This window comes from Nilaparvata lugens, chromosome 2, assembly GCF_014356525.2.
Source record: "Nilaparvata lugens isolate BPH chromosome 2, ASM1435652v1, whole genome shotgun sequence".
Lineage (NCBI taxonomy): Eukaryota > Metazoa > Arthropoda > Insecta > Hemiptera > Delphacidae > Nilaparvata > Nilaparvata lugens.
In genome coordinates this window covers 62,311,617-62,323,811 of record NC_052505.1, presented here as the reverse complement: position 1 = coordinate 62,323,811, position 12,195 = coordinate 62,311,617, and the positions used below count along the sequence as shown (strand labels likewise).

At 37.7% G+C, this 12,195-nt stretch overlaps 1 protein-coding gene across 6 annotated transcripts in view; it reads right to left on the bottom strand.

The window, feature by feature from the left end:
- Nucleotides 1-12,195, bottom strand: part of LOC111044246 (rho guanine nucleotide exchange factor 18) — a 165,135-nt gene that overhangs the window by 11,254 nt on the left and 141,686 nt on the right. For all 6 annotated transcript variants that reach the window (XM_039422381.1, XM_039422382.1, XM_039422384.1 and 3 more), the window contains 5 exons: nt 10,652-10,841; nt 9,099-9,370; nt 8,182-8,315; nt 7,153-7,363; nt 4,606-4,926 (listed from right to left, as the gene is read on the bottom strand). In XM_039422381.1, the coding sequence (XP_039278315.1) occupies nt 4,606-4,926; nt 7,153-7,363; nt 8,182-8,315; nt 9,099-9,370; nt 10,652-10,841 (1,128 nt within the window). The remainder of the gene's footprint in view (nt 1-4,605; nt 4,927-7,152; nt 7,364-8,181; nt 8,316-9,098; nt 9,371-10,651; nt 10,842-12,195) is intronic.

Genomic DNA, 12,195 nt, shown 5'->3' with positions numbered 1-12,195 from the left:
CAAACAGAGAGCCGATATTCAGAGCGTTTATCTCCTGCTTAATAATTTTTTCAGTATTTCTTATTATATCAGTTTTAAACTTCTCGAACACAGTTCCAGGGTTTTCATATCTAAATCCATGATCAGTTATTGTATTGATAGTTAGTCTGAAAGGAAAGGAAGCAAATGAAAAACCAGGAGACGCTGCGAGAGGAATCGTAGCTTTGGTGAGAATTATGGAAGCTCCTGAATAGATAGGATAACTGGAGGTTGAGAAAGAATAGGAAGGACTAGACTAAGCGTTATTTCTTTATGATTTCCACTAGAAAAATGAAGGAAAAGAATCAATTTGTGTAAAATAATATTATTTCTTAGCAGCAATTCCTTCACGATGCATGCAGCATGCAGTACGATGAACTCTGCTCAGGTGGCAGATAGCTGAGATTCTTGGCAGTTGAATTGACATTGACCTTCATTCCAATGATACCGATAATAACCAGTCTTGTTGATAAACAGTGATTTGAGTAAACAAGATAATATGGCTACTAGAACATTATATTTTAGGGAGCTTCTCTGTTAACAGACAGACTGCTCCGAAAAACATAGCAACTTTCAGCAATCTCTGATACGGTACAGAGCAATCCTTTGAATAATGCCCTTGGACAGGCCTAGGTACCTAGTTAGTTGCAGTTGGCACACCTGAAGGTTCAAAGTTCGCAACCACTCATTAATAACACAGAAGGGGATGATAACACTGTATTTACACACCAATACTAGCACACTAAGAGAGCGATAAAACAATCTACGGCCTGATGCTCCATTGAATTGCACTTAGAAATCAACAACTTGGCTACATGACTACTATTGTTTTCTCTATGGTAAGCTGTACTTACGTGCGATCGTCCTGAATAAAAAACATTACACAAACCATTCACTCATATATCCAATAAGATAAAAAAACAAGACTTCAAACAGAATGATATTGTAAATAACTGAAAAACACAGAGCTAAAACTTTCTGTAGCCAACAACAGCAAGTCAGGCCTGTCAACCTCGTTGCAATATGAATATTACTGTCTACTGATAATATGGCTGTATCGTCTGCAAATGTTGCTGTAGTATTCTCATCAAGGCTGGGAATATCGCTGGTATAGAGTAGGTAGAGAAATGGTCCTAGAACACTTCCTTGAGGAACTCCTGCTTTTATTTCCTTCGAATCAGAATATGAATTTTCATGCCTGACTCTAAATTATCGGTCAGATAGGATTTTAATATATCTGTAAATTGCTTTGGTAGGACATTTTTCAGTTTGAAAAGAAGACCTTCATGCCACACTTTATCAAAAGCTTGCCCTATATCAAGGAAAGCTGCTGAACAAACTTTTTTCTCTTCTAGGCACTTCTCTATTACATTCACAATCCTATGTACTTGGTCTATTGTTGAGTGTTCACTCTGAAGCCAAATTGGTGATTTGGAATTAAGTGCTCTCTCTCAATTATTGGTGTTAGCCTACTCAGTAAAATCCTTTCAAACAACTTGGCTAGCACAGGTAACAATGATATTGGCCTATATGATGATACTTCATGTGGCTCTTTACCTGGCTTGAGTAGCATTATAACCTCTGCTACTTTCCATATTCCTGGTACAAATTTGAGTCTGAAAGAGGCATTCAATATGTGTGTTAATTTTACTATTGCTTTTCTTGGTAGCTGCTTGTGGACTAAGCCAGTTATCATTTCGAATCAAGGGGTCTTTTTGTTATTCAGATTTCTTATTTCTCTTCTCACTTTTCTACTGTGACACGCATTATTTCTTGATTTGGCTGTAAGATGTTCTCTTCTGTTTCTAAAGTGTCTTCTTCTGTTGTGTTGTTTGGCTGAAAAACGTTTACAAGATGATCTGCAAAGGTCTGTGCCTTTTCATCACTACTCCTTGCCCAATGTCTGTTCTTCTTTCTGAGAGGAGGAGATTGATGAATGGGTTTTTTTATTTTTTTAGCTGCCTTACAGAGTGATTAGTCCGTACTGCGTTCTGCTGTTAAGTTTAATCATGTTGGATATCATTAACAAACTTCTCTAACTCCTGATCAATCTGTTCTTCGTTTCTTAATGTTGAGTTTAACTCTATTCTTTCATCCAGCATCTGTTGGAAACCATCCCAATCCGTGTGGCTATTGACTAGCGCAGGACAAGCATTTTCCTTTCTTAGAATTGAATCAGATTCAAAATGATGGGTGAGTGGTCCGAATTTAGATCGAAACTATCCTCTAAATGCAAATAATTTACCGATATATTCTTTGTCAGAAAAAAATCTATAAGATATGAGATTTTCCTCGTATCAGTGGGCCAGTAGGTTGGTTTACCAGTTGAAAAAGCTTTGCACCTCATCTCTCTCATTGCTTCATAGAGCTGTCTTCCCTTGAGCGCGATCCCCAATGCACGTGCTTTGCGTTAAAATCTCCACCAAGAATGAATTTACATATCAAGCAATGATAAATATTCATCTCTTCTGATGGAATATCTGGGAGGACAGTAAATAGCTGCAACAACAAAATGATAATTTACTGTTTGCACTGCTACACCTGTCAATTGTATTCTATCACCTTAGAGTTTCACTTGTTCATGATGTTGTAGATTGTCTCTGATGATGATGGCACTCCCACCCCTTGCGACATTGCTGGGATGTAAAACATGATAGATCCTATAGCCTTTGAATTTTATAAACGACTGCTTTTAGACATATATTTTTTTTTCTAAGTTTAGAACTGCTTCCAACTCCTGTTGTCGTTGTAACAATTTGCGTTCCATTCCATTCCATTATTTTTAGTGAATGAATCATGTGAATTGCAGTAGTTTACTTTGTTCTAAATTTAGACTGTAGTGAGGTGATTATTTGTTCTTGTCTATCCAGTTTTGCTAAGGTGAGCTGCAAAATATTATTGGTATCTTCTACTTCACTTTTTGGCTCTCCCAATTTCGGTCTATTTTCTTTTGAGACAATCTGGGCGAAACTTAATTTCTTAACCGCTCTTTCATTGTTTGGATTGTGGGTTTGTGGATTTTCTGTGATTTTTGGTAGAATATTCTTTACTGTGTTCTCCCGTAAATCTGAAATATTTTTGTTTTATTTGAGTTCCTAATCTTTTGCAATTCGATTGCGACAGTGCAGCCTCGATGTCTGGCTGGATGTGCTTCCCCGCAATGGATACAGTTTGGTAAAGCATCACTGGGTTTTGTACAGTCTATTGTTTGATGTTTACCTGCACACTTTACACACCTAGGCTCTTTGTTACAGTATTTTTGTGTGTGACCGTATGCTTGGCATCGTTTGCATTGCGGTATCAGGTTGGCCTTCTTCAGTGCTTCCACTTCCACTTTGCGACCAAGTATATTTTTAAGTTCAAAAACTTTTTTTATATTTCCTTCCGCGCTGAATGAGACTATGAACTTATGTAATGGCTCTCTTGTCTTCCACTTTAGCTTATTTACAACTTCTAGTACTTTCAATCCTCGTATCTTCAAATCCTCCAGTATCATGATCGTACTACAAGAGTGATGATTTTTTTTTAATCATTACTCTTATTGGCCTCGACTGCTAATCTTCATAGAAGTGCCAGTTAAATCCGTCATTAATCAGTTCTCTGGTAACATTCCGATAAGTTTCTGAGTCGACTGCATTTATTTTGAACGTTTCTCTACTTAAGAGGTTTATTCTAAATTTCTCAGCTGGCGACACTTTTTTCAAACTCTCAAGTAGTCCATTTAGATTCTTGATACCATCCACTATGATTGGGGATGGTGGCATTTCTTTCTTCTCTCTCTTCTCTACGTCCGTGGTTTTGGAATTCAAATTCTGTTGAATTATTTTTGCAGACACATTTTTGACTTCTGGCGATGGAGTACTAAGCTTCCTTAGTAGCCCGCTTAGTACGAGTCCTGATCCATTCCGTTTCTTTGGCCAATTCTTCCTCATTTGTTGAGTAGTTCTCGGCTGCCGAGCTGGTAGGCTGTGAGCTCTGAATCTTCTTCTCAATATTCAGAAATCTTGCTTCCAAATCCTGCACTTTTTTCATCAGTTCTAAGTTGATCTTCTCCAATTCCTTCCTCTTCTCAGCGGTCTCTTTCCAGGCGATGAAAAATACCTGCTCGGTTGAAGTTTCGAGTTTATTTAATTTGATATATTTATCCGGTGAACACTGGATTTGTGATGTATTTAGCATGTTGTTGGTGTCCATGCTCTCTCTCGTTAGTGGCTTCCTTTTCTCCTTGCTCTTCTGTAGGAATACTCGGTGGCTTCACTAAGTTCTACATATTTTGAAAACATACCTTTCAAACAGCCCTCGTATCAACACTCACGCACACGGAAACGCGAACGCGAGCTTTAGAACGGCCGCGAAAAGCAGGTCGCTTTGCTTACATGAATTCCGCGGTCGACGACCGATATTCTATGCAATATTTTTGTTCCACTTTTGATCGCGAACAAACTGCTGACCCACTACTTCTACACTACACTATTACTACTCCACTATACGCCCGTTCTCTACGAGTTCTAACGCAATACTGCGAATTATAATATAAAATTGAAAATGTTTCATGAAATAATAAATTATATTGTTGAAGAATATGACCTTTTGCTGGTTAGTAGCGCTGATCAGGTTCAAAGGCAGGGTGCTAGCCTTGCCGGCGGAGGAATGCTTCCACTTGGCGGCCTCCATCTTGCGGCGCGAGTGATCGGTGGGGGTGGAGGGCGAAGAGGGGTCTCCCCCGTCACTGCTGCCCCCCCTCTCGTCACTGGGCGACGGCACAGCGTCACTGCCACTGCCCGGTGACGTCACTGCGCCCAGGTTCGGCCCCCCTATCAGGATGCCCTGTCCGGCCAGCGTTTCCAGTTTCCTGTACAGCTGTTCTCGCTGCTGAACTACGTCCGTCTGTTCGGATCGCACTTGTTCCTGTAACAGACATTGGTGTTCTCGTGAATAATAGAACCGAAAAATGACATATTGAAACAAGTATTAATTTCTTTGAAACAATTCTTTCTCTACCTATAGTTAAGGGTATCTAATTGTATTGAGTTGACGCTATTGGTAATCCTTAAAGGATTTCAATTAGGCTCTATTATAATGAAGGTTTCAAACCAGATAACAATTCAGATGGCATGTATTGGCTATAGACATGCGCTGCGTACAGACTTGAGTGCCACGAACACGCGCATTTCATTTTTCAACAGCTGATTATATCTGTATTTGTACAGAAACAACAAGGTACACATATAATAATCGTAGCATCAGCTGATGAAAAGTGATCAACATTGTCAACTACTGTATTTAAACCTTATCTTCAAGTTTAGTTAGTCAAGTAAGCCCCCTGTGGGTTGGGGGAGGTTTGAGTAGAACACCGTACTCATGAATGTGTTGAAAACCAGAATTCACCCACAGTATCCCTGCTTGTCGTAGGAGGCGACTAAAAAGGACCCCAAGGCAACTCCAGAAGTTGCCTGACTTCAAACCCACGGGATCTGCCCCATCTGGGCAGTTTCGGAGGGGCAAAAAGAAAAACCCAAGAGACCAGAGATGGGTGACACTCCAGGCACAAATGTGGGTCAAGATGCTGTGTCAAGGGGGGCCGGGCGCCCTAGAGGCAACTTGGTCACCCCTTCCTCGGTGGAAGGACCTTCAAAGAAGGCCAGGAGTGGAACTCACGTAGGTCTGAAGAGACTGCCAATCATATCACACTGGATTGCGACAAGCAACCAGGTGATGAATCGGATGTTATTATAGGGAAAAACTCCAGGTTCTTGTAAAGGACACAGTTATTGGTTTGCCTAACTAACATACTACTTGGGAACACAATAAGCTTTGGTTGACGTGTGGGGTTCTTTGAGCCTTTGAATCCTTGAATCCGTCCCTTCAAAAACAATAAACAATAATAGTCTAGTAAGAATTGGGTTGTACTCTAAAAGTGCGTACTTGAGCGCCACGAACACGCACATTTCACTTTTCAACAGCTGATTATATCTGTATTTGTACAGAAACAGTCAGGTACAGATATAATAATCGTAGCATCAGCTGATGAAAAGTGAAATGCAAATGTTCGTGGCGCTCAAGTACGTAACTTTAGAGTACAACCCAATACTAACTTGACAAACTAAACTTGAAGATAAGGTTTAAATACAGTAGTTGACAATGTAGATGGAATGTATTGCTTCATGAAAACTTAAAAATAAATGGGGGGGGGAAAATATAAGGTTAAACTGTTATTTATTAAAACAATACGTGAATAATTAATATGCAATGGAATAATGTAGAACAGTAAAATTCTTTATTTTTACACATTTTTGTTGTTGACAAGTTAATTGTATCAAATAGTGTATCGTCAAAATATGAAATAAATTAGAAGTAATTAGAATAGGACCGTGAATAGTTAATAGGGCCATATCAAACGATACCGTTCAATAGAACTGTATTATAAAATCGATGAAAACTTTTCCTATACAGAGTGATGCAGAATAACGGGAACTTTTAAAAACGCCATAAAACATTAGTGGGCAGGGCAAAAATGATTTTATTCAAACTAATGTAAAGTTCAAAACTTGCCATTTGAGAATTATTAATAAAATCTATCACTTCTTTAAGATAGCACGAATACACTCTTGAAATCTGTGTTGAGATTCCTGAACGATTGCTGCAACATTTCAGCTGGGATATTGTTAATTTCATTTGAATTGTCTGTTATGATTCAACCACAGTTATTGGTCAAGTTGTGAAAAAGTTCATTTGAGATAGCTCCACAAACAGAAAACCGCAGGTGGACAGATTATGGGACCAGGAAACGCAGATGTTGCAGCGATCAATGAGGAATCGTCAACGCAGATTTCAAGAGTGTATTCGTTCAGGAGGAAGCCATCTTAAAAAAGTAATTGTCAAAAAGTGATGGATGTAATTGATAATTCTCAAAAGGCAAGTCTTGAACTTTACATTAGTTTGAAAAAAAAATTTTTGCCCTTCCCACTAATATTTATGGCGTTTTTAAAAGTTCCCGTTATTCTGTGTCACTCTGTAGGCTATTTATTTATATCAGAAAATTCCTTCACTTCACAAATAAATTCTAGAATCTGTAATTTACTGAGCGCACAGTAAGATAAACGAGAACATTGGCAAATAGTTTGATGCACCGACCTGTAGCCTGAGCAGTTGCTCGCGGCGCTCCTCCAGCTCTTTCTCTTCACTCTCTCTCTCCCTCTGCCAGCACTCCTTCTCCTGCGTCAACTTGTCCTGCAGATTGCGCAACTCCTCCAGCTGATGGTTGTGTCTGTACATCGGCCGACCACCCCTCCCCCCATCCTCACCAGTCACCTGTGATTTGCACGCCGACAATTGCGCCTGCAGGCTGAAATTTAACAATTCCATAAGAAATAATATAAATAATATATATGTTGGGTCATGCAACATTTTGTCAACATATTTATACTTTCATGGCAAAAACAAATTTAAATTGAATTTCTTCTTCGATTTTTCAATTTTTATTTAATTGCTGCTACTTTATTGAAACAGCAATTTCCACTTCTGATTTGTGCAATAATCAAAAATCTAAAGGTCGCAATTGTTCCACTCCAAATTTTCCCGCTCTTCAACACATTTTCCTATTTTTCCTGAATTTGGCCACTTTTCAACATTTTCCTGACCAAAACCCAAAAATCCAGACAATTACTAACTTTTTATGTGTTCTAATGTCGGTGTTTACATGAGTAGTGAATAGTTACCGAAACTGGGAAGCTTTTCTCGAGATATCTCCCCTTTCCCCGCACCCAAAAATAGCTTTCTATTAGAAGATCGAATCTTAACTTGTTGCCATAGCTTTATACTCGTATTAAACAAAATCATGAGTTTTGGTAACTTTTCTATAAAATTAAAAAATCATGTAAAGGAAGATGTAAACTTGTATCCAAATTCCAAGTGTAAGGGAACCCAGCTTTATTCTGCCTTTGAAAAATAGAAAAATATAATCTTGTAGTCTCAGAACTATAGTGGCATCAACTTTTATAGACACTGCAAATACACATATTAAACTACACATTTTAGACTACTTGAGCAAGACTTTGCAAAATTAAATTATCTGAAACAATGTTGAAAAATAATTAACTACTGCTAGAAAGGGGAACATTGATGTTGTACGCTATGCTGCCAGTTGGAAGTGAATGGAATTACCTCTCAATCGATGTCATTTGCTGGGATATGATGCAGGTGAGCGTGTAGACGTGGTGCGACAGCTGCATTGCTGCCAACTGCTGCTCATGTCCCAGCGATAGTAGGGCGGGTAGGTCTGGGGGTGCACTCCAATCCTGAAACAGCAATTCAATTGCAATATTGGTCTACTTTTATTTTTAGACAAAATTTAACATTTTCAAAACAAAGAACAGTAATAGATTACTTATTTGAATTGTTTGTAGTTTACAACAATAGAATGGCATGCATGAGTAACATTAATTCATTTTGTACAATTATACAATTTTCTGAGACCCAACGGGCTTGAACCCAAAACTTTTCCTATTCTAATGAATATAAAATATTACAATAGGTTATGTGCAACGTTTTTTAAACTCAACTATTCACGACATTAATTAATAGTTGGTATGAACGTAGCCTTTAAAATTCAAATAATTAAAAACAAGCAATTCAAAACTTCTAAAAAGTCGGAAATTTGTTAAAAACACATAAACTATAATAAACTATAGTATTTATGTTCCATGAAAATCTAGTGGCCCTGAAATTGATCTGGCGCGACCTGAAAAAAAACCAAGACAGCCAAGCCAGCCAATTCCTTGATATTAATTCAGGACTTGAAACGAATTAGGCTTCTGGACTCAGTTGTAATAATTAGTGACTATGACACGTAATTTCCAATTTTTAAACTTGACATGTTCTAATTCTTCTACTTGGAATAAAACTGGCAATTTATGAAACTTTAAAAGGGGGACCTTTCTCCCCTACACAAAGATTGCAAAAAAATGTAAGTTATTGGGTATCTTTTTTTCATGCGATTGTGTTTTTTGGAAAAATAAAGTTAAATTTTGAAATAATCGAAGAGCTATTTATTACGAGTATTAGACAAACGTTGAACTGACCAGCGATAGTTTAGGCTTTTGGTGGGGTAGCGCAGAATCAGGTGTGCTAACCGGACTAGATCCGAACGACGGCTCACGACTAGATTGCAACTGTTGTTGCGCTGTTTGATGGTAGTGATGTTGTTGTTGTTGCTGCTGCTGCTGCTGATGTTGCATCTGCTGCTGCTGTTGTTGTTGCTGTTGCTGCTGCAGTTGTTGCAACTGTTGCAGCTGTTGTTGTTGCAACTTCTGCAACTGTTGCAGCTGCTGTTGGTGCTGTTTCTTCAGTAAATCTGAGAAGCAGAAAAACCAACGATTTTTTTTTACAGGAAAACGAAAACATTGGAGAGATTCAAGTGATGTTTGCATTAGGGCCAAAACATAGTGAAGTGGCGATGTTAGCGTCAAGCTTGAGTGTTAAAAATAATGAAAATACCAAACTTGGTGGAGCGGTGTGTTTTGGCTCATTTAATAACATGTTCAACACTCAACCTTGAAGTTAACTTCACCGCTCCACTATGTTTTGTCCCAGAATGTCTTTGAAAAGTGTAATTAATAAACCATGAAATGAAAATGAAAATGAGCTTCATTTGGCCTTTAAAAAACTAAATGTACTAAACAAGCTCTGACTGTACTCTTAAAGTCAATTTTCCATTTTTCTACAGTAATTAATCAAATTTTGTTCTGTGAGGAATTATTGATAAAATTTCGTTAAGGCATGAAAATTTTGCCCCAAGAGGTTAAATGCTGAGTAAAATTTGTGGATAAAATCGATGGAACTAGTAGAAGGCTTATAAATGCATTAGTTATGCCAGTAATCAAACAATTATGAAAACAGTATTCCTTTAGTTTATGTCGAAACACAATTGACTTCAAGTAATAAACAAGTTCAAGTTGGCAATACTCGAGGCGAGACTATAATACACTATAGTGAGGTCCACGTTATAATTGCAGTGGATAAAGATAGGAGAACAGCGTTGCCGATTATCCGCCTTAATTGATTATATTTCTACATTCTTAAATACGGATTTGGCAACGTTGCGGAGCTATAGAAGGATAGTGCTATCTGTTTTGTTGAATGATAGACAAGGATAGCAACACCAATGTTACTCAAATACTGCCATTATAACGTGGACCTCACTATAGTAAAGACTATTAAAATAACAGGCACTTTGTAAAAATGTACCTGAACCTCAGAAATTTGTGCTTTAATTAATTAATACAACAACAATTATTCATATTGTGATTTACAGCACTTTGGTTTAGATTTGATGTTTGTGTGCATCTTTGAATAATAATCAGATCCTGAACATTGAATCTATTAAAAGCAACCAACCACTTCATCATTCAACTTATTAATTTAAATTCCTTGAAAGAATCACTTGACCTTAATTTAAATAGTCTATTCTTAATTAAACTTTCATTACTACTTTCAATTTAATTCTTGAGATATTCTATTCTATCTGATTGATTTACACTAGCACAAATCAAATCAATCAAGCAAAAAATGCTATAAATGAATATATAAATAAAATAATAATGTAGGACACTTTTATGCAAAGAAGTGAACTGACTTTTGTTGAGAGCAGAGGCCTGGTCTTTGTTGGCATTGGCATTAGCGTTGTCGAATCCGCCGAACGTCTCGGCCCGCTTGGGCAGAGTGGGTGACACGTAGGCTTCACTCTGGTGTTCGCCCACCGAACTCACACTGCGCGACAAGTTCGTCCCCGACGCGTACAGCGAACTCGCCAGCTGGTTCACTTTCTGCAAACAAACACACAAACACTTCAACATCTCTAATAATGATGTTCGTATGGCTTTCATTGATTGGTAGTCCCTGACCAGAGTTCATCTCACCTGATATCCTATTATAATAAGCGAGCAATTTCTGTATTTATATTTATATATGGTTATTTATGTCCAACGGATCTCGAAAACGGCTCTAAAGATTTTCACAAAATTTAGAACATAGTAGGTTCATGATATAAAAAATCTGGTGTGGCGCACTCACACAACTTTCCTTGCCGTTATGAAAATTTATCACCTGACGCTAGTGTTCCCGCGCATCTCAAGTCTACTATTCAAAGATCTAAGCCAGCTGGTGACAGGACTATAACGCTGGAGACACGCGAGATCTGCTATCTCTTCATAGTGAATGATTAAATAGAATCAACAGTTGCCAACAATTTGCAGTTGAAATAATGAAATTTTCTCGAATTTCGAGCTTATTTTTAATTTTAGGTGAAAATGTTACTGAACATTAATTGTAGAGATTCTCATGCTGGATCTTTTCCACTCAATTTTTTTTTGTTTGAATTGTATCAGAAGCCTGATAATTGGGAATCTAAAATCAAACTTTGCATAGATGGGGCGGAGCTCCTGAAATTTTTACAGATATGAGACTTGTGGCAGTTGATACAGCTCAACAATGACTATTTTAGGTATGAATTCGATCAAAATCGTTGGAGCCATTTTTGAGAAAATTGCGAAAAACCCTGTTTTTGACAACATTTTTGCCATTTTAGCCGCCATCTTGAATTGCATTTGATCGAAATTGTTCGTGTCGGATACTTATAGGGGAATGACCTTAAGTTCCAAATTTCAAGTCATTCCGTTAATTGGGAGATGAGATATCGTGTACACAGACACACATACACTCATACACACACACACACACACACACACACACACACACACACACACACAGACCAATACCCAAAAACCACTTTTTTGGACTCAGGGGACCTCGAAACGTATAGAAATTCACAAATTGGGGTACCTTAATTTTTTTCGGAAAGCAATACTTTCCTTACCTATGGTAATAGGGCAAGGAAAGTAAAAATCGATTACACTAGGTCTCATCCCTGGGAAAACTCGCCGAAAGACATGAAAAGGATAATAATTATTCATCCTTGGAAAAACGAAAGATAATTCCGTCGTTTGTCGATAACAGAAGATGCGTTATCAATCAGCTTATCTCACGAGAAAAATTGGATCGAAATTTTAATCGACTCGATCAAAATAATCTGATTGGTTGATATGACATGGTATATCATTCTAAATTAGAATATATCATTATTATTCAAAGTTAATCATTATTTTACAGTTTTAAGTTATT